The sequence below is a fragment of the Loxodonta africana genome, chromosome 18 (genome assembly GCF_030014295.1).
Source record: "Loxodonta africana isolate mLoxAfr1 chromosome 18, mLoxAfr1.hap2, whole genome shotgun sequence".
NCBI lineage: Eukaryota > Metazoa > Chordata > Mammalia > Proboscidea > Elephantidae > Loxodonta > Loxodonta africana.
Window position 1 is genome coordinate 69,639,465 of NC_087359.1, and position 23,642 is coordinate 69,663,106.

A 23,642-nucleotide genomic window follows, 5' to 3' on the forward strand; every position below is an offset into this window, starting at 1 on the left:
GAAGACTCATGGACCCTCTGCATAGTATTTGGTGCCCATCGAACCACAGGGTGAAGCTGCTTCTTGTGGAATCTCTCACACACTGGGTCCCCTGTTAGTGCTGGGTCTCCTCTGAGAACTTTCTGCCAAAACCTCTCTCTTCTCCAGTCCCGTGACTTTCATGTGATGCTGGTGGGCAGGAAGGGGTGAGGGGGTGTTGCCTCCCTGGGAGCTAAATCCTGTCTTTCCCATACTTTCTTTCTGATCTCATCCTCTTTATTTTTAACTAATATTCATCGAGACTCTCCCATATGCCAGACAGTTTTCTGGGTGCAGGCAATATAGTGAGGAGTGAGGCCCTGCTCTTCCTTAGTGAACTCCCTTAGCTGTGAGCTGGTTTTTTATGGCTGGGATGCTTCCCCTGGTATGCTAGATTGCTTGCAACAACAGAAATTTACAGATATCTCCTGATATACATTCTCTACACAATATGACTTTGTAGTTCTTCTCGTCAAAGTCGGAGTCAATTTCCCTGTCCTTGAATCTGAGCTGCCTTGTGACCTGCTTTAGCCAATAAAAAACCAAAAACCAAACCCTTTGCTGCCAAGTCGATTCTGACTCACCGCGACTCTATAGGACAGAGTAGAACTTCCCCCCTAGAGTTTCCAAGGAGCGGCAGTGGATTCAAATTGACAACCGTTTGGTTAGCAGCTATAGCTCTTAACCACTGTGCCACCAGGGCAAAAGTAGTGTTTTAGTTCCAAGCCTAAGACTCCAGTGTCCTTACGCTCTTTCAGTTACTCTCTTGGAACCCTGCCCAGCCACCATATGAACAAGCTCAGGCTAGCCTAACGTGGCTTAGTCATCCCCATTGTTCCAGTCGATAGCTACCTGTTTTGGATTGAATTGTGTCCCCCCACAAAATGTGTGTCAACTTGGCTAGGCCATGATTCCCAGTATTGTGTAGTTGTCCTCCATTATCCTATGTGTTGTAAATCCTACCTCTATGATGTTGATGAGGCAGGATTAGAGGCAGTTATGTTAATGAGGCAGGACACAATCTATAGGATTAGGTTGTATCTTGAGTCAGTCTGTTTTGAGATGTGAAAGAGAGAAGTGAGCAGAGAGGAAGGGGACATCCTACCACCACGAAAAAAGAGCCAGGAGAAAAGCATGTCCTTTGGACCCGGGGTCCCTTTGCTCAGAAAATCCTAGACCCAGGGGAAGATTGATGACAAGGACCTTCCCCTAGGACTGACAGAGAAAGAAAATTTTCCCTTGGAGCTGGCACCCTGCATTCAGACTTCTAGCCTCCTAAACTGTGAGAGAATAGATCCGTGTTTGTTAAAGCCATCCGCTTGTGGTGTTACTCTTACAGCAGAACTAGATAACTAAGACACTACCCAAAAGTCAAACGTGGGTGCGAGGCTATCCTAGATCAGCCAGCCTACAACGAACCCACCAGCTGACCACAGATGCCTGAATGCGTCCAGCAAGATCAGTCATGTTTGGCCACATCAGAAAACCACCCAACTGACCAGTTGACTCATGAGCTATAATAAATGCTTTTGTTTTAAGCTACTCCAGTTTGGGGGTTGTTTGTTACACAGCAACAGTTAACCAATACACTTGAGGATCTTATCTGCTTCTCCCAACAACTCTGACAACTTCAGAGAAATTAAAGAATTGCCTTTCCTGATTACCCTAAGTTTACACAGCTTTTGAGTGACAGAAAATTTTGAACTCCAATCCGTACGAAAGAACTCAACGTTCTTTTCACAATAATATAGGATCTTCCAAGGCCTCGCAGAGCTTCTTTACTCTGCCATTTTAAGATTGCCAAAACAATAGGCAACACAAAATACATAAGATCTCACAAGTCTATACTGTATGATTTCATTATATGAAATTCTAGAACAGGCAAAGCTAATCAATACTATTGGTTATTGAAGAAAGGAGCTCACTAGTTACCTGGAGACAGGGAGGTGGGTTAGACTGCAAAGGGGCATGAAGGAACTTTTTGGGGTGATGGAAATATTCTGTATCTTGATTCGGGTGATAGTTGCCTTGGTATTGACATTTGTCAAAGCTCATCTCTAGAGTGGAATAAGTCAGTCACAAAAGGACAAATACTGTATGACCTCACTTGTATAAAATAAGCAAATATATAGAAACTAAAAATTATTAACGGTTACCAGGGGTAGGAGGGAGGGGAAAAGAGGGAGTTTTTGCTTACAGCCCATTGAACTTATGTTATTGGTGGTGGGATAATTTGGAAAAAGATAGCAAGAATGGTAGTACAACTTGAAGAACGTAATCCATGTCACTGACTGTACATGTACAAGTTGAATTACTATATGTTTTGTTATGCATATTATCACCACAATAAAAGAAGAAAAAACTCACCTCTATACTTCAAATAGGTGCTTTTTATTGTGCGATAATTATACCGCAACAAAGTTGATTTTTAAAGGTAAAAATAAAAACTCACAAACTCTATATAGATTTTTAAAGTTAAGGAGGAAAAAAAGCAAAATAATGGCAGTGTTTCCAATCTTCCAGGGCTTATTTCTCTCCCTCGGAGGGGTAATTTCTAGGAAAGATTTTTTTTTCCCCCCACCATTTCCAGGGCTGAGGGGTCAACAGGAAGCAACTCAATGATTTTCCTAGCTGGCCTTGCCCAAGCTGGTCTCGCAGACCCAGTGGAAACGTCTCTGGCAGACATTGTCATTCCATTTGCCACTGGTCTGGATGTGGGCACAGTCCTCACCTCCACCCAGGCCATGCCCATCCCAGTCGTCCGGCTGGTTCTCATCCCAGTTCCTGAGGGGAGAGGAGAACATCAAGTTAGGAAGGTCAGATGGTGCAGAATTCAGGTGTGGGGAAGAGGGGCTGAGGGTCAGCTCCTTGAGGGCCCAGCTGATGGAAGACATACTCACTTGAAGTTGGTGTCATAGTCTGTCCCATCCACCCATTTCCAAACTCCTTCAGGATCATTGAGGCCAATCCAGGATTCGAAGGAGCCTATATAATCCTGGACAAAATTCTGGGAGGACAGAAGGGCAATGATGACTTCTCCTGACCCCAGTCAACTCCTTGGACTAGCGGTTCTAAAATTTTGCTATCTATTAAATCAGTTCTGGAGCATTCAAACATCCAATGCCCAAGCCAACAAAGTCTCTGGGTGCAACACAGACATCAGCAATTTTTAAAGCTCCCTGGTGACACCGCTGTGCAGCCAAGGTTAAGAACCATTGCCCTAAATCTAGGCCCTCTGGGGACATGGATGCAAGAAGCCCTCACCTGCTCCTCCAAGGAGTTGATGACAACCAGGTGGGCGCCACTCAGCTGGCAGTATTCCTCAGCCTCAGACCAGGACTTCTTAGAATGAGAGAACCAGTAGCAGCTGCCTTCATGCTCCACCCAGTAGGTGCGACAGTGGGTATTCCCAGAGCCTGAGGAGGCAGAGTGGGTGTGTGTCTGAGATGCTGCCCAGGGAATTGTGGACAGGAATGTGGGGCCAGGTTCTCCTACACACAGTCCTCACCATCAGAGGAATGAGGGGTAATGAGCACCCAGGGAAGTGGTGATTCGTCAACAGGGAGGGGGGTGATTTGCTGTCCAGCCTTGTCTATCAGCCCCTTGAACTTGAGCCCAGGGAAAAATGCCCCCAGTCCCCCTTCTAGGCGCCCCCCCCCCCGCCTCTACTCACTGTTGCTCTTGAGAGCAGCCATCTGGCAAGTCAGGGATTTCAGGTCCTTGGCCTGCTGCTGGACTTGCTGGAATATACTGGAATGAACTGGAACACAGACAGATGGACAGTGGGGGCAGTGGCCTGGGTGTGGTTCCTGCTCAACCAGTCCCTGGAGGTCAGGTGACCATGCACAGACCCCAGCCTAGGAGCCATCACGCCCTCCCACACACCTTCCCAAGGTGAAGCCGAGCAGTGGTCTCTGACCTGCTTTGAGTTCCTGCACCTGTTTATCCAGCTCGCTTTCCAGAGTAAACACCTTATCGTTCAAGCTGCGGGCTGGAGGGGAGTGGAGCTCAGCACCCACTAGGCTGCACCCCTCTTTGTCCTGAGCTCCCGGGCCCCCACCCTTCCACACACACTCCTGGAGGGTCTCTCACCTGCTTGCAGCTCCTGTTTGTGTTCCTCCATCTCACCTCGCAGAGATGTTATCATTTCTTGCAAGCTGCCACCTGGAGCACAGGGGCGAGCTCAGTGCCAGGGAGAGTCAGCTCCCACCCTCTCCCCCAGCCAGCCCCACCCCCACCCCCAAGCTTACTGTGGGAGTTCAGTGCCTGGACCTCAGCCATGATGCTTGATGTGAAGTTGTGGGAAGTTGTTCTCAGGGTCACCAGGTCCCACTGAAGCTTGGGAACTGATTAGTAGGATGGGCCAATCAGAGCCTAGATTGATGGCCTCCTTGCCCTGTGCCAGGCACCGAGCAAGGCACCTTACATGCATTATCTCATTCAGTCCTCATGATGACCCAAAGGGGCAGACACTATTGTTATCCCATATTGCAGTTGAGGAAACTGAGGCTTAGAGAGGTGAAATAATTTGTCTACCCATTGCCATCAAGTTGATTTCCATACGTGGTGACCCTATGTGTGCAGAATAGAGCTGCTCCATAAGGCTTTCTTTACAGAAGCAGATCACCAGGCCTTTCTTCCTCAGAGCCTCTGGGCGGGGTCCCAGTGCCAATCTTTAGGTTAGTATTTGAGTGCAAATAATTTGGGCCACCCAGGGTCCTTAATTTATCTACATTACCCAGTTAATAAGTGACAGAAACAGGATTCAACCCTTTTTGTCTAACTCCAGTGCTTCTACAACCATCCTTGTCATGGACCCATCACTGTCTCCATCATTACCCCCATGGCTGCCCCCACCACTGCTCATCCATCGCCCCATAAATGCCTCCATCATTGCATCACACAGTGGCCCCGTTAAGGCCCCAATGACTGTTGATGGCACTGCCATTGTCACTAACCCTCACTGTTGTCCCCATGACTGCCCTGCTATGGTCACTGTGCCCCATCATTGCTCCTGCTATGGTCCTCATCACTGCCCCCATCACTGCCTCACCACTGTACCCTGTTATTGACCCATCCCTGCCACCCCTACACCCCATTACTGCCCCATCCCTCACTTTGAGATCCGATCACACAGATGATGACCAGCAAAAGGAGGCTGAGGCCCAGGGTGAGCAGGTAGAGGTGGGGTCCAGACCAGAGATGCCGCAGCAAGGACTGAGGAGAACATGGCCCTGCAGGAGGAGAAGGTGTCAAAAGGAGGAGGGTCCAGGACAAGAGAGGAACAGGAGAAGAGGGCTGGAGGAAGCTGTCTAGGAGTGAAGGCTGGGCACAGGTAAACTAGGGGGAAGGGCTGGACTGGGTGGATTGTGGGATAGGGGATCCTAGGCTTTGACCTTCCAATTGTGGGCCAGCAAAATTCTCAGGCACACAGCCCCCTCCCACCTCGGGAACACACATAGGCATATGTGCACACAGGTAGGGGACAATGGTGATGTGTAAAGTCCTATCATCAGAGCTCGGGGAGGTGACAGAAGGACACAGAGAGAGTCAGGGGCATTCTGGACACTATCAGGCTCACATTCATCTGTAATATCAAGTTAAGGAATGAATTTCCCTTCCAAACTCAACTACTCGTCACCCTCCCCCATCCCACTCTAACCTCTCATCCCCTCCCCCACAGAGCCCAGGAAGCCAGGCCAACTGTAATCCTCCCTGTGTCTGTTGTGAGAGCCTCAGATCCTCTTCAGATGAGAACCACCAGAGCCTGGGCCCTGACCCCCTCCAGAGCAGGGACCCCCCACCAGTACTCATGGAAGATACAGACATGATCTGACAGCAGAAACTCTCCTAGACACATGGAGAAGGTGTTTTAGGAAAGACTGCTTCTTTGGGGCTTCTTTCCTCTTACCATTCCTAAACGTCTGGCTTTTCTCCTCACTCTCCAGGGGCTGAAGGTCTTCATACTTCACTGACATACTTGGACCCACACAACCTCTGAGGCTTGCCGAGCTGAAAGGAAGGCAGGGACAGTGGCCAGGCTGGGGCAGGAGGTAGGCCAAGAGGCCAGCTGGGACTGGCTTTGGGACTGAGGTCAAGGCCTAGTTGAGGTAAGAGATGAGGTTCAGGTTGAGAATGAGCCCAGAGCTAGGGCTAGGAATGGGAGTGGACCTGAGTTTGAAGCTGAGGTGGGGAGTGGGCTTGGGACCAGGGTTTGGGGTGGAGTTGAGTTTGGAATTGAAGATAAGATTGGAACTAAATTTGTTGCTATAACCTAATCTGATTTGGGGGGCTGGAATTGAGGTTGTGTCTCATGCTAGGACTGAGGCCATTACTCATCTTGGGCCATAGATGGAACTGGGCCTAAGCTTCGCACTGAAGTTGGAAATAGAATAGGGTCAAAGCTCAACTTTTGATTGGGCTGGTGTTAAGATTCAGGCTGTTTCTGGGGTTGAAGTTGACACTGCAGTTAAAGGAGAACCTGGGGTTGGGGTTAGTGTTGGGGATTGTGACTGTGGCTAGTGTTGGGGCTGAGGATGGTTCAGAAATGGGCTGAGTTTGAGTCTTAGTTTGTAGCTGAGAGTAGTGGCTGCCATAATTCAATCTAGAATCCAGTGGAGGGAGGAATCTCAAATCTCCACTTAGTAATTAAATCCCCAATCTGACCCCTTATATTTCTTCCCATTTGGTTCCACCCAAGACCCAAATTTCCCCTCTCTCTGCTTTCTCCTGCATCCTCCTCACCCCCTTGGTCCCATCTGTCTCCCTAGGCCAGTTACCTGTGGAAAGTCTGGAGCTGTGATTTCTGGGTTCCTCATGTAGCACAGTCACCAGAGCTGGGAAGAACTAAACCCTGGAGAACCGGGGTCAGGGGTGGCCAAATGAGGATCCACACCAGTTACCGGGTGTCTTAGCAGTCTTTATATCTGAAAGCCCAGGTATCTATAATCAGCAACATCCCACTTCCCTGACTCTGGACAACGAATAATAATGAGAATGCATTTAAATTGGAATGTAGGCAGATTTCTTGTGTGTGTGTGTGTGTGTGTGTGTGTGTGATTGGTTTGGGTCCAACTTTGCCTCCTCCTCCAGGGTGTGCCTTCTTCCTTCGCCCCTTCCTTCCAGCTCTCCTGGCTTCCTCATTTTTACCACTTGAGAAGGAGTACCAGACCAGAAAGGCCACAGGGCAGTTTGTTATTTTCCCTCCACCCCAGACCTGCTTTCACTTCCTGCCTCAATTTCCCATAATTGTTGGTGTCTGCAGTCATTGCACACCCAGGTCCCACAGAGCCCAATTTTTTGTTTGTTTGTTTTACTCAATAGCAGCCTGACTCCTGGCATCTGAGCCCCAGCCCCAGCTTCCTCAGTGCGTGGTGGGGAGGGCTCAGCCCTTGCTCCTCCAGCCCATAAGGTCGGAGGCAACTGGATGACAGTTAACAACAACAACAACAATGTAGCAATTCTAGAAATCAGATTTTCTTCATCCCCAGGGTTGTTTGTTTAGTGATTTTCCTGAGCCTCTTCTGTAAAATATATATTATTTGTCATTTGTGACCACTGAGGTCTCTGCTCAGTTAGATTAAAAAAAAAAAAAAAAAACTTTTGCCATCTAGTCGATTCCACCTTATAATGACCCTGTAAGACAGAGTAGAACTGCCCCATAATGTTTCCATAGAGTGACTGGTGGATTTGAACTGCCAACCTTTTGGTTTGTAGCTGATCTCTTAACCACTGCACCACCAGGGCTCCTCAGTTAGACTAGCTGTCAGCTAATAATTGAACAGCTATGTCTTGAACAAATAGGTCTCCCAGCCTTTGCTGATGGGCTCTGTGTGTGCGTGTTGGGCGGATGCCTTTAACACTAGCAGTTTACAACTCTGCTTTAGCCTTCGCTTCCTGCCTGTGCAGAGCCTCAAGGTCAGCCCAAGGTGAGAGTCTGGGGTCTTCTGAGGTCTTTCTTGGGCAAACATACAGCCTGGCACAATCACGTTGCCTTCTAGAATCTAGACATGTCAGAAATTTTCAAAGCCCCTTAGGGAAATCTCATTACCCAGCTTTTCCCTTTAAACTTTTTGGTCAGCCTCTTGTTTGTCCCAACTATTATTGCAGCCTGAGGCAGCTGTGATGTCAAACAATTGCCAATGATTGATTTAGACAATCCCCAGGGGAAAGGCTCTTCTCAGTGAACAAGCTTTGAATCAGGTCAAATAAAAATGAGTTCTGAGAGTGGGGTTTCCAGGGAGCTGTCAGACAGATCAAATAATGACAAAAATTCTCTAATAATGAGGCTTTTTAGAAATCTCCAGACCCATTGCACCCTCTGCAGTGGCTGCTGATTTTCTCGGCTACTGTAGCTGCAAAAAGGAGCCCTCGTGGCACAGCACTTAGGTGCTCGGCTGCTGACCAGAAGGTTGGAGGTTTGAATCCACCAGCTGCTCAGCAGGAGGAAGATGTGACAGTCTGCTTCCATAAAGGTTACAGCCTTAGAAACTCCATGGGGCAGTTCTCCTCTGTCCTATAGGTTCGCTATGAATCGTAATCAACTTTACGGTAATGAGTTTAGTTTGGTAATTACAAGGCTGTTGGCTTTCAAGGTAACTGCAGAGCTGGGAAGTAGTGGGTGGAAATACAGCAAGTTAAAACACTATAAAATTCGCTGTTATGAAAAAAAGACCAGACTTACATGTGCGACAGAGACTGGAGGAACCCCCAAGACTATGGCCCTTGGACCCTTCTAAATCAGACTTGAAGCCACTCCTGAAGTTCATTTTTCAGCCAAAGATTCAACCAACCAACTAACCCATTGATGACAAGTCGATTCCCACTCATAGTGGCCTTGTAGGACAGAGTAGAGCTGTCCCATAGGGTTTCCAAAGAGCGGCTGGTAGATTCAAACTGCCAACCTTTTGGTTAGCAGCCAAGCTCTTAACTACTGCGCCACCAGGGCTCCAAAGATTAGACAGGCCTGTAACAAACAATAACACACGTGAGGAACATACTTCTTAGACCAATCAAGTATACAAGATCAAATGGGCAACACCTGCCCAGGTACAAAGACAAGAGGGCAGGAGGGGAATGGACAGGATGGTGGAAAGGGAAAGGGGGAGAGTGCTGACACAATGCAGGATTGCAGCCTCGCCATGAAATAATTTGTGTATAAATTTTTGAGTAAGAAACTAATTTGCTGTGTAAACTTTCACCTAAATCAGAATAAAAAAATTTTTTTGCTGTTACTACCAAAATTCAGTCACTTTTCTTGAAAAAACGCTTCTTACTTTATTGGAAGACTTTGGTTAAATTCCAGATTTCTGAGAAAGTTGATTTTGACAAGTTTTGCCAGCATCATCATTTGTTTTATTGAACAGCAAATTTTTGGAAGTCCTTACTCTGTCATTCCAGATGTGTTTTCTTGTTGAGTTTTAAGAGTTCTTTATATATTCTAGATACAAGTCCTTCGTTAAGCATGTAATTTGCAAATATTGTCTCCAATCCGTGGCTTGTCTTTTCATCCTCTAACATTGTTTGAATTTTTAATAGATGTTTCTTCTATATTTAACTGTTGTGGCTGGGTACTTATTACTGATGTAAATAAAGTACTTTGTTTTTTATGTTTATATCTTATCCAGCCACAATAGCGCATGTTCTAATTAATTCTGGTTAATTCCTACATTTATACAAATTTTTTTTTGCCTGTGGCTTTAGCTAGATGCTCCAGTGTTGAATACTATCGGTGAAAGCAGAAATCTGTCTTGTGCTTGAATTTTTATGTTAGTTCATTTATATTGTATTTTATTGTAACTTTTATTCAAATGTAACATGCACAAAGAAGAGTGCAGAAATCATACGTTTACTGTTCGATTAATCTTCACAAAGTGAATCCGTGGAACCAGCATGAAGTTCAAGAAACGGAACATTACCAGCATCTCAGAAGCCCCCTCACAACACCTGTCAGTACGAACAGCCCCCCAAAGTTAACGCTATCCAGACTTCTAACATCTCAGAATCATTTTGCCTACCTTGGGACTTTATGAAAACCCTGGTGGCATAGTGATTAGGAACTACAGTTGCTAACAAAAAGGTCAGCAGTTTGAATCCACCAAGAGCTCCTTGGAAACCCTATGGGGCAGTTCCACTCTGTCCTATAAGGTCGCTATGAGTTGGAATCGACTGGACGGCACCGGGTTTGTTGTTGTTATTGTTGTTTTTCGGACTTCGGTACATACTCTTTTTCTTTTTTTTACATCGGACTTCTTTCACTTCCTCCTCCTTCCATCTTCCTTATTCTACTCCTCCTCCTCTTCTCCCCCTCCCCCTTCCTCTCCTCCTTCTTTCCCCACTTCATCCTCCGCTTTCCATCTCTCTTCCCTCACCCTTCCTGGCCCCCCATCTTCCGTCACCCTTCCTGGCCTCCATCTTCCCTCACCCTTCCTGGCCCCCCATCTTCCCTCACCCCTCCTGGCCCCCATCTTCCCTCACTCTTCCTGGCCCCCCTTCTTCCCTCACCCTTCCTGGCCGCCCATCTTCCCTCACCCTTCCTGGCCCTCATCTTCCCTCACTCTTCCTGGCCCCCCTTCTTCCCTCACCCTTCCTGGCCCCCCATCTTCCCTCACTCTTCCTGGCCCCCATCTTCCCTCACTCTTCCTGGCCCCCCTTCTTCCCTCACCCTTCCTGGCCCCCCATCTTCCCTCCCACCCTCCCAGCAGGGATGGCAGGGGAACAGCAACAGCCACCACCAGAGCAGCCTGAAGCCCATCAGCAGCAGTCCCCCAGCGTCCCCAACTCGGGGTTCCTCTGCCAGCCCTTGTGCCTGGGCTGCCAAGGCCAGAGGCCAGAGCGCTGCAGCACGAGATTGAGAACTCCACCTGGTGGTCACATGGCTGACTTCCAACCATTTCATACTTCTGTATATTTGACAACTGTCTTCGGCCTGCATTATATTGCAATCTTTTACTGACTACGATATGTAAATGCTTTGTCACCTATGCCTGTTATTCTTTAAGTGGAGGACAACATGGTTATTAGCCTGGCAGCTACTTTTTTGGGGGGACAGATATTGGGATACTGATCTCTTTACTATGCTCGTAAAATCTAGAAAGGAGTTTTTCGGCATGTATCCTGATTGAAGGTAGTCTATCGAAGAGATTGACAGTTTTAGGTACTTTTTAAGGAGTGAGTCCTATAATTAAAGAGTTAACAGATGACCTGTGTTGTCTCTGCACGCTCACCTCTGAACCAGTTATTGAACTTCCTGCTAGTCTTTTAAGTAGCCCCCGAGACACACTGCTATAGACCTGTGCTGTCCGGTACAGTAGCCACTAGCTACATGCAGCTACTGAGCACTTGAAATGTGGCTAGATTAAGTCGTGTCGTGTTATAAGTGTAAAGTACACACTGGATTTCAAAGACTTAGTATGAAAAAGAATCTAAAATAATTTTTACATAGATTAAAAGAATCTAAAATAATTTTTACATTGATTACATGTTGAAGTGATAACATTTTTATATATTATTAAAAAGATATTATTAAAAGAAAAAGAACACCAACATCATGTTTGTAGACCCATCCATGTTGTTGCATGTAGTTGTGGTTTGTTCATTTTCGGTGCTGTGTGGAAGTCCATTTTATAACCATGCCACAATTTATTTCTTCAATCCACTGTAGGTGAGCATTTGGTATACTGTCAGTTTTTCACTATTTTGAATAGTACTGCTATGAATATTCCTGTACTAGCCTTTTGGTGAATGTATGTAAATACTTCATCTGGGTATACATCCAGGAATGGAATTGCTGGGTCATAGGACATGTGTGTGTTCGGCTTTAGTACTTATGGCCGAAGACCTTTCCAGTGTGTTTGGAACAATTTACACTTCCACCAAGAGGGTATGAGAGTACCGGTTGCACCTCATTTTGGGTAACACTTGATTTTCTCTTTTTCATTTTTGCCATTTTGAAGGATATGTAGTTGTCTCACGTTGTGTTTTTTTAATCAACTTTATCGTTATAATTTATGTACAATAAAATGTATCCAGTTTAAGTTCAATAAGTCTTAATAAGTTTATGCATCCAGATAACCACCACAATCAAGAACATATCCATCACCACAAAAGTTCCTTTGGGCCATTTCCCAGTCAATCATCCCTGACGTTCGGCTCCAGGTAACCGCTGTTCTTCATTCTGTTGTTGTATATTAGGTTTTCCTTTTCTAGACGTTCAAATAAATGCAATCATATTGTATGTACATTTTTGGGGCCTGGTTTCTTTCACTTGCCATAATGTTTTTCAGATTCATCCATGTTGTTGCAGGTATCAATAGTCCATTCTTTTTATTGCTGTGTAATATTCCATTGTAAGGCTATGTCACAATTTGTTCACCCATTCACCTGCTGATAGACATTTACGTTGTTTCCAGATTTGGGCTATTACGAATAGACTATGAGTCAGAATTGACTCGACGGCACTGGGATGGTAAGTGTTTGTTCAAATTTATAAGAAACTGACAAAAGATTTTCCAAAGTATTTGTACCATTTATACCTTCCTAAATGCAATGCATGAAAGATCCAGCTACTACACATCCTCACCAACAGTTAATATTTTTCAGACTTTTAATTTTTCCCATTCTAATAAGTCTTTTTTCGTAGTTTTAATTTGCATTTCCCTGATGACTAATGATGTTGAGCATCTTTTCATAGACTTATTGGCCATTTGGATATCTTCTTTTGTGACGTTTCCGTTCAAAATTTTGCACATATTTTAATTGCTTGTGTGAATTCTTTGTGTATTTTTAATACAAGTCCTTTGCTAGATATAAGTACTGTATTTTCTACCAGTCAGTGGCTTGTCTTTTTGTTTTATTAATGTTGTCCTGCAAGAAGCAGACTTTTCTTTATTTTTATGAAGTCCAGTTTATCAATTTTTTTATTATGATTCATGCTTTTTGTGTCCTAGCTAAGAAATATTTGCCTACACAAAGGTGCAAAGATGTTGTACTATGTTTTTTCTAGAATTTTATAGGTTCAGCTTTTACCTATAAGTCTATGACCACTATGAGTTAGTTGTTTGTTTTTTAATATATATATATATAATTATCTCAAAACATCATTTGTTAAAAAGACTTCTTTCTCCCATTTAATTATCTTGACATCTTTGTCAAAAAACGTGTTAATCTATTTTTGAACTCTGTTCTGTTCCATTGATCTATATGTCTATCTTTACACAAATACCATAGCGTTGTTTACTGTAGCTTTGTACTAAATCTTGAAGTCAGGTAGTAAGTCCTCCAACTTTGTTTTCATTTTCAAAATTGTTTTGTCTATTCTAGGTCCTTTATGTTTCCAAATAAATTTTAGAATAGGCTTATCAATTTCTCTAAAAGAAAAAAAAAAAAGTCTGCTGGGATTTTTATTGAAACTGTTCTGAATATATAAATCAATTTTGGGTGAATTGTCATTGTAATAATATTAAGCCTTTTGATCTATGAACATGGTATATCAATTAATTATGTTTTCTAACTTTAGGGGAAACAAGATATTTTATATCTACTCATATATTTACCATTTCTGGCACTCTTCATTTCTTCATATAGATTAATGTTTCTATCTGGTAATATTCCTTCTACCTGAAGAATTTCCTCTCAGATCATGCACAATGATTCCCAGTGTGGTTTTATTCTTACCAGCCAGGACCTGTGTCACTTTCTCAGGGCGCTGCCCTCAAGCTACTTTGTCTGGACACACAGAGAGATGGAAATACCTTGGAATTTATGTTCTCCCTGTTATAGAGTAAAACTCTGACTCTATTAAGAACTAAAACGAGAGATTTGTTGAAGGCAAGAGAGAGTTTAAACTGGGGATAAGCAGAGTCCATAAAGGGAAACTATGTTCTCCAAAGAGTTACAGGCATCCAGGCAGTGTTGATATTATTATACCAGGAACTAACAACATAATATTCTGCTTGGCTCACTAGTGGTTTGGAAAAGTCCAAAGTGGGTTAACAAAAGCAGGGGCTTTACACTGATAGGGTCATCAAATGTATGTGGGCATGCCGAATTGGTGACTTAGAGTTTTATTTTATGGCTCCTCAGGAATAAGCCATAGAGATGAGCTATTTGTGTTAAGGCTTCTTGGGAAAAAGCTAACAGCATTCTGATGGGTGCTTGGTGAGGTAAGATAGTTGAGGGCGGGATATTTGAAAGCAAGGCTTTTGTTATGGTTGGTTTAAGAACCTCTGATATGTGAGCTTTGCTTATTAGTTACCACTTGGTGACTCATAAGACTGAACTGGTGGGGTCTGTGGGATGATGATAATAATTATCATAAAAATTTAAAATAATATTCTTGCAAGGGTAATAATACCCCAGTCCCTTATGTAACATGTATTTTAGAGCTAAGGCTCTGCAAACCTACACAGCAGTTACGAAATAATCACAGGACATTATTTTCCACTAACATAGCTTTCTTGTACAATGTAGTCCCCAGGAATGTCTTGCATAGCTTGGTTACAAAGAAAACATTTCCTTAGATACCAGATTAAGTTCTATTTAAAGATTGATTTCTTAAAGTAAAGAAGGCTTTTTCAAAATGGGGCTTAAGTTCAGACCCAGAGGTAGCCTTCTTTTAGTCATGTCAAATGCCCCGAAGAGTTTCGTTTTAGGGTGCTCTTTCTCATTCCTAACCACCAACCCAAAACAGACCCCTTGCCATTGAGTCAATTCTGACTCATGGCGACCTCATGTGTTACAGAGGAGAATTTAGCTCCCCAGGGTTTTCTTGGCTGTAATCTTTACAGAAGCGGATCATCTGGACTTTTTTCTGTGGCAACTCTGGGTAGATTCGAAAGGCCAACTTTTGGTTAGTAGCCAGAAACAAACCCTTTGCACCACCCAGGGACCTCTCTCCAACCATAAGCAGCTCTTAACCAATGGTTGTTGAGTACAAGGGTAAGAATACTTCAGCCCCCTTTTTCCTGGTGAGGACAACTCTGAGGTATGACTGACCTATGTTGTCTTCCTTGCTCACCTGTGGGATTGAGCTAAAGTTTACACCAACACTACCAGGGGACTTTACTTGATATGGCCTGGAAATCTTTCCTAATGAATCACTTTCACAAGAATCCTCATCTCCCAGGCAGCTTCTTTTGCACCCTTGTTTGACTTCTTCTTCATCTTGTTTCCCCTTCCCCTGCCCATTTTTTCCTAGAAACACTTTGATATGGGTTTAATTGTGTCCTCCCCAAATTTGTGTCAACATGGCTAGGCCATGATTCCTGGTATTGTGTAGCTGTCCTCCATTTTGTGATCTGATGCATTTAGCCTATGTGTTGTAAATTGTAACCTCTATGATGTTAACGAGGCAGAACACAATCTATAGGATTAGGTCGTATCTTGAGTCAATCCTTTTTGAGATAAAAGAGAGACACGTGAGCAGAGAGGAGAGCAGAGAGGACTTCATACCAACAAGAAAAAAGAGCCGGGGCAGATCACATGCTCAGAGTCCCTGTGCTGACAAACTCCTAGGCCAGGAGAATATTGATGAAAAGGACCTTCCCCCAGAGCTGACACAGAAAGAAAGCCTTCCCCTGGAGCTGGTGCCCTGAATTTGGACTTTTATCTTCCTAGACTGTGAGATAATCAATTTCTGTTTGTTAAAGGCATCCACTTGTGGTATTTCTGTTATAGCAGCATTAGATAACTAAGACACACTTCCTCATGAATGACTTCTACAAGAATTGTCCTCTCAGGGTCTGCTTCTGGAAAACTTAGGAAAGGAGTCATGGGCTGTTCTGTTTTTCCTTTTTCTTTCCTCTACTCCCTGTATTAATCTTCAAGGGAGAGGAAAGGAAAGGAGAATTAAAGGAAAAGAGGCCCATGATCTGATGTTATTGCAGCTGTCGCTGTTGAGATGCTCTTCACTGCAGGTATCTAAACACTGGCCTTTCATGAAGATCTATTGGAGGCTCCCTTGGAGGCCCTGGTGGGATCTTCTGCACCACCGCGGCTCCTCACGAGGATGATACACTGTCTGAACACCCTCTGTGATATTCACCATTGGTTCCTGACCCATAATGTGGCTGTAGATCCATATCCTCTTTCTGCCTCACTCTACCATGTACTTCTCTTGGGCAGCTTCCTTCCAAAACAGCTCAAGCCTGACATCCATGGATTCCGCTAGGCTGCCATGTTCTCTGACATCCTTGCTCTGTCAGACAATCAGTGCAACTTGATCAACTGATGAATGGGGCAGCTCCACCCCAGGTTTTTGCTCACAGGCTTCTACCGTGAAGAAGCAAGAATGATCAACCACAAAGAGAAATGAAGTGCTAGTATATGCTACAACATGCATAGAGCTTGAAGACATTAGGCTGAGTAAAATTAGTCAATCATAAAAGGGCAAATGTATGACCTCACTTAAGTAAAAAGTCAAGAACAGGTAAAAGCATAGAGACCAAAGCTTATTAGGGGTTACCAGAGGCAGAAGGGAGGAGAAAGGGGAGGTTATAGCTTATGGAGCACTGAGTTTCAATTTACAGTGATGGAAAATTGCATTGATTAAAGGTAAAAGATGTACAACTGATTAATTGATGTCAATAAATTGTACATTTGTAAAAAGTTGAATTGGAAAATATTGTGTGATACATACATTTACAAAAAAAAAAAAAAAGAGCAGCTGCTGATACTGCTTATGTACAACCAAACATCTCATGGGATTTGGTTTCTTGGTTTGGAGGTTTATGATCATGGTTTCACTCGACGCCCAGTTAACTAGCCTCATATTGTGTTTATCGCTTCTGTTCTCTCCTAATTCCTTGCATAGTGCCTGGGGTCTTAAAAACTTGCAAGCAGCCATCCAAGGTACAACAATTGGTCTCTACTTGCCTGGAGCAACAGAGGAAGAAAGAGAATCAGGAATAGGTGGAGGAAATGGAATGCGAAGCTAATTGCCCCGGTGAACAACTGCCTCCTTTGCCATGAGACCAGAACTGGATGATGCCCAGCTACCATTACTGAACGTTTTGACCAAGATTCTATAGAAGAACCTTGATCAAATGGGGGAATATGAAGAACCGAATTTCAAGTCCTTGTGGAATCCAGAGTTTCTGGAGCCATGGAGGCTGGATGAACCTCTGAAACCATTGCCCTGACATAATCTTTAAGCCTTAAACCAAAAATATCCACTGAGGTCTTCTTTAAACTAAACAGTAGTTTAGCTTAATTAGTGAAGAATGCCTGCCTTGAGCATGGTGCTCTTTTGAGAACTGTCTACATGGGATCAAAATGACAATAGCAACTCAAAATATTTGATAGGGAACTTAGGGAGCAATGAATTTGTGCTAATGGAGAAGGAACAATTCAGAAAAGGAGGGTGAAGATCATTGCACACTCAAAGAATGTAATCAGTGTTACTAAATTGTACATGTAGAAATTGTTGAACTGGTGTATACTCTGCTGTGTATAGTCTCAATAACAACAGAGAAAAATAAAATAAAATTTTCAAAAAAGAGAATCAGGGATGAGTGTATTTCTTCATGATTTCCCTAAAACTCCTGAGGACACATCCAGAGACTCTCCCAAAACCCTCCTTGCTGCTCTCAAATAGTAGTCCAATGTGACCTCAATAGTATCTGCAGCTTAGCTACTGTCTGACCTGGTAGTTAGATGCCTGCCTTACCCTCTTAGCTACTGTCTGACCTGGTAGTTAGATGCCTGTCTTTCCCCCTTGTAAACAACCCCAGTTTCTACAAGTAGTTCCCTTTATCTGGCTGGTAGGGTTGGGGGGAAGCATCCCCCTCCCTGTTATGGAGAGAAAAAGAGTTGAAACCCTTTCTATACCTTGAAATAATTTCCTAAATTTCTGTTCTGTTTCATAGAGTTAGTGGTGGTTGCTGGTTTTGCCACCTCTTAGTGAGTTCTGCTAGATGTGTCCAGCTCCTCTATGTTTTAAACTTGTGAGTATGTATCAACAATCATTCTCAGTTTGGGGAATCCAGTTGCATTTCCATAAAAACAGGAAAAGTACCTGTTAACTTCCTGTTTCATGTGGTCATGTCACTTTTCTCAGTTCCTTAATTGGGCTTGCCAAGATTTTATCTATCATATTAATCTTTTTGAAAATGGTTTTTTGTTAAGAGGATACAAAGGGAAGATACAGACTTGGAGGATATATTTGCAAATTACGTACCTAGCAAAGGACTGATATCTAGACTATGTAAAGAATACACAAAGAACTTTCAAAACTCAGCAGTTTTTTAAATAATTTATTTTTGTTGTTGAGAATATACACAGCAGAATGTACACCAATTCAACAATTTTTGCATGTACAATTCAGTGACATTGATCACATTCTTCAAGTTATACAACCATTCTCACCCTCCTTTTCTGAATTGTTCCTTCCTGTTAACACAAACTTACTGCCCCTAAGTTTCCTATCTGGTCTTCTGGGTTGCTGTTGCCAATTTGATCCCATAGAGATAATTCTTAGGAAACAGGAAAAAAATAATCTGTCAGCTCCCCTAAGCCAGGAACTCAGAGAAGGCACAGCACCTTTGCCTAGGCACAGGCGTAAGTGGTCCACAGACTTTGAATGCCTTTCACCCCTGCATAGACCTGTGTGGGCCCATATCAACAGTGTAGACCCTCATTAGCACAGTACAACTGGGTATATACCTGAAGCTTATTTTTGGCACTGGGTTTTTTGTTCAGATTTTCAACTATATCATTTCTAAAGGGGAATTGCAGATTCTTGACATGTGACAGCACCCTGTCCATTAAGCAGGGTCCTCACCTACCCACATCAGGGGCCTGAGGACTGGGGGCTCCACCCATGTCACCTAGCCACCCATGACTGGGATCCAAGAATAAGTGGTGCCTCCCAAACCTTACAGCCAACAGCACTGGGTGACCATAGATTGGCTGCAAAACCCACCCACCTATGTGCTATAGGGAACAGGAATATACTTTCCTCCCAGACACTCAGGGGCAGCCATCAGCCCCTGCATTACTCAGTGCATGACCCCCCATTGCAGCCAGATACCTGTGCCTACTCCAATCACCCCAGCCCATCTAGAACTGTAGGTGAGAGCCTGCACCAAGCACTTGGTGATCAACTACCTGAACACCTGAGCTGAATCCACACAAGGAAAGTAAACGGATTCCTGGGCTCACATACCTAGTAACAGCTCTAAATACCTGGTATCAGGATGTGAGCACTTCAAAGACACCAATAATCAAACTAGCTCACACGACCAGCCTATTTGGGCATATCAAAACAAAACAAGAAGCTAGGACACAATAACCAAATAATAAATAAATAAATATAATAACTTATTGATGACTCAGAGACAACAGTCAACATAAAATCATGTAAAGAGTCAGACTATGAGAGCTTCAGCAAGTGCACAAAACAAAAGATAAAGAAACCTCCCAGAGGAAGAGAACCTTTAGGAAACACTGAAGGTAGAAGTCAAAAAATTAATATAAAAAGCTCTTCAAGAGATCAGGAAGGAGACGAGGCAAAACACAGAACAATCCAAGGAACACACAGATAAAGCAATAGAGGAACTTAAGGTTATACGAGACCATGACAAATTTAACAGGCTGCAAGAATCTGTAGAGAGAGAGCAAACAGAAATCCAAAAGATTGACAATAAAATTTCAGAGTTAGACAACTCAGTAGAAAGTCATAGGACCAGAATTGAGGCAATGGGAAGCAGAATTAGTGAGACTGAAGATAAAGCACTTGAAACCAACTTATCTGAGGAAAAATCAGATAAAATAATTTAAGAAAAAAATGAAGAAACCCTCAGAATTATGTGGGACCCTATCAAGAGATATTATCTATGAGTGATTGGAGTACCAGAACAGGGGGGATAACAGAAAATTCAGAGAGAATTGTTGAAGATTTGTTGGGAGAAAACTTCTCTGATACCAGGAAAGACAAGAAGATATCTATCCAAGAAGCTCATTGAATCCCACTCAAGGTAGACCCCAAAAGAAAATTACCAAGACATATGACAATCAAACTTGCCAAACCAAAGACAAAGACAGAATTTTAAGACCACTAGGGATAAACAAAAAGTCATTTACAAAGGAGAGTCAATAAGACTAAGCTTGGAGTACTCAGCAGAAACCATGCAGGCAAGAAGGCAATTGGATGACATGTATAAAGCCTTGAAGGAAAAAAAATTGCCAACCAAGAATTATATATCCAGCAAAATTGTCTCTTAAATATGATGGCAAAATTAGGGCATTTCCAGATAAACAGAAGTTTAGGGAATTTGTAAAAACCAAACCAAAATTACAATAAATAATAAAAGGAATCCTCCTGTTAGAAAATCAATAACATCAGATAACAACCTAAGACTAGAACAGGACAGAACAACCAGATATCAACCCAGATAGGGAAGTTGCAAAAATAAATCAAAGCTAAAACACTGAAAATAGCAAAACAGAGACATCAATATGCAAGAGATGACAACACTAAAACAAAAAAGAGGAACTAAATAATGGAGTCATAGTCAAGGTGATATAAAGATAATAAAAGATTGGTTTAAACTTGGAAAAATTGGGGTAAATATTAAGGTAACCATAAAGGAAACTAACAATCCTACATATCAAAATAAAAAACAAGAAAAACATAGACTCAGCAATACAAAATCAACAACAATGAAAAAGATGAAAAGAAAATACATAAAGAAAAGCGACTGTGCACAGAAAACTAAGTGAAACAAAGAAACTGTCAACAACACACAAAAAAATACATGAAAATGATAGCGCTAAACTCATACCTATCAATAATTACGCTGAATGTAAATGGACTAAATGCACCAATAAAGAGACAGAGAATGGCAGAATGGATAATAAAAAAAAAAAAAAACACTATTCATCTATATGCTGCCCACAAGAGACACACCTTAGACTTAAAGGCACAAAAAAACTAAAACTCAAAGGTTGGAAAAAAATACATCAAGCAAACAACAATCAAAAAAGAGCAGAAGTAGCAATATTAATCTCTGACAAAATAGACTTTAAAGCAAAATCTACCACAAAGGATAAGGAAGGACACTATATACAACAGGAGGAGATAATCATAATAAATATTTACGCATCCAACGACAGGGCTCCAAAATACATAAAACAAACTCTAACAGCGTTGAAAAGAGAAATAGGCAGCTCCACAATAATAGTAGGAGATTTCAACACACCACTGGACAGACTATTCAGAAAGAAGCTCAATACAGACACGAAGATCTAAATGCCACAATCTCATAGATATACAGAACACTCCACCCAACAGCAGACAAGTATACTTTCTTTTCCAACTCGCTTGGGACATTCTCCAGACTTGGAAAATAGACAACATATTAGCCCACAAAGCAAGCCTTAACAGAATCCAAAGCATAGAAATTTTACAAAGCATCTTTTCTGACCATAAAGCCATAAAAGAAAAAAAAGTCAATAATAGAAAAAGCAAGGAAAAAAGAAAATCGAATACATGGAAGCTGAACAACACCTTACTCAGAAACTACAGGGTTATAGAAGAAATTAAGGACAGAATAAAGACATTCACAGTATCAAATGAGAATGAAAATACATCCTCCCAGAACCTTTGGGACGCAGCAAAGGCAGCACTCAGAGGTCAATTCAGAGCAATAAATGCACATATCCAAAAAGAAGAAAAGGCCACAATCAAACCTTTAACCCAACAACTCAAACAAATTGAAAGAGATCAGTAAAAGAAGTCCTTGGGCACCAGAAGAAAGGAAAATTTAAAAATTACAGGAGAATTAAATGAAATAGAGAATAGAAAAACTATTGAAAGAGTTAACAAGACCAAAAGATGGCTCTTCGAAAAGATTAACAAAATCAATAAATCATTGGCCAAACTGACAAAAGAAAAACAGAAGAGGAAGCAAATAACCCGAATAAGAAATGGGATGTGCAATATCACAACAGACCCAACTGAAATTAAAAGAATCATAACAGAATACTATGAAAAACTCTACTCCAACAAATTGGAAAACCTAGAAAAAAAGGAAAAATTTCTGGGAACTTACTACCTGCCTAAACTAACGCAAACAGAGGCAGAACAACTAAATAAACCTATAGCAAAAGAAGAGATCGAAAAGGTAATTAAAAAACTTCCAATGACAAAAAAAAAGCCCTGGCCCTGACGACTTCGCTGGAGAATTCTACAAAACTTTCGGAGAAGATTTAACACCACTACTACTAAAGTTATTTCAGAGCATAGAAAAGGATGGAATATTCCCAAACTCGTTCTATGAAGCCTGCATAACCCAGATACTAAAACCAGGTAAAGACACCACACACACACAAAAAAAAAAAAAAAACCTAGAGACCAATATCCCTCTTGAATGTAGATATGAAAATTATCAACAAAATTCTACCCAATAAAATTCAACATATTTAAAAAATAATTCACCATGACCAAGTGGGATTCGTACCAGGTATGCAGGGATGGTTCAACATTAGAAAAACAATCAATGTAGTCCATCACGTAAATAAAAGACAAGAACCACATGATCTTATCAATTGATGCAGAAAAGGCATTTGACAAAATCCAACACCCATTCGTAATAAAAACTCTTAGCAAACTGGGAATAGCAGGGAAATTCCTCAGCATAATAAAGGGCATTTATACAAAGCCAATAGCCAACATCATCCTAAATAGACAGAGACTGAAAGCATTCCCCTTGAGAACAGGAACCACACAAGGATGCCCTTTATCACCACTCTTATTCAACATTGTGCTGGAGGTCCTAGCCATAGCAATTAGGCTAGAAAAAGAAATAAAAGGTATCCAAATTGGTAAGAAAGGAGTAAAAATGTCCCTATTTTCAGATGATATGATCTTATACACAGAAAAGCCCAAAGAATCCACAAGAAAACTACTGGAACTAATAGAAGATTTCAGCAAAGTATCAGGATACAAGATAAAAATACAAAAAGCAGTTGGGTTCCTCCACACCAACAAAGAGAACTTCAAAGAGAAAATCATCAAATCCATACCATTTACAATAGCCCCCAAGAAGATAAAATACTTAGGAATAAGCCTAACCAGAGATGTAAAAGACCTATACAAAGAAAACTACAAAACACTACTGCAAGAAACCAGAAGAGACCTACATAAGTGGAAAAACATACCTTGCTCATGGATAGGAAGACTCAACATTGTGAAGAGGCCTATTCTACCAAAAGCCATCTATACATACAATGCACTTCCGATCCAAATTCCAATGACATTTTTTAATGTGATGGAGAAACAAATCACCAACTTCATATGGAAGGGAAAGAAGCCCCGGGTAAGTAAAGCATTACTGAAAAAGAAGAAGAAAGTGGGAGGCCTCACTCTACCTGATTTTAGAACATATTATACAGCCACAGTAGTCAAAACAGCCTGGTACTGGTACCACAACAGATATATAGGCCAATGGGACAGAATTGAGAATCCGGATGTAAATTCATCCACCTATGAGCAGCTGATATTTGACAAAGGCCTAAAGTCTGTTAAATGGGGAACAGACAGTCTTCTTAACAAATGGTGCTGGCATAACTGGATATCCACGTGCAAAAAAATGAAACAAGACCCATTCCTCACACCATGCACAAAA

The 23,642-nt window shown here is 42.4% G+C and overlaps 1 protein-coding gene across 1 annotated transcript; it reads right to left on the reverse strand.

Moving 5' to 3' along the window:
- Positions 1–2,376: 2,376 nt before the first annotated feature.
- Positions 2,377–7,005, reverse strand: LOC111752513 (C-type lectin domain family 10 member A-like). Its single transcript, XM_023556374.2, has 10 exons — positions 6,798–7,005; positions 5,930–6,030; positions 5,136–5,252; positions 4,269–4,364; positions 4,111–4,182; positions 3,938–4,009; positions 3,692–3,778; positions 3,283–3,434; positions 2,919–3,025; positions 2,377–2,802 (listed from the first exon to the last, which is right to left on the reverse strand). The coding sequence occupies exons 2-10, from the start codon at positions 5,994–5,996 to the stop codon at positions 2,646–2,648; spliced, it is 927 nt and encodes a 308-aa protein (XP_023412142.2). The 5' UTR covers positions 5,997–6,030; positions 6,798–7,005; the 3' UTR covers positions 2,377–2,645.
- Between the last annotated feature and the right edge of the window lie 16,637 nt (positions 7,006–23,642).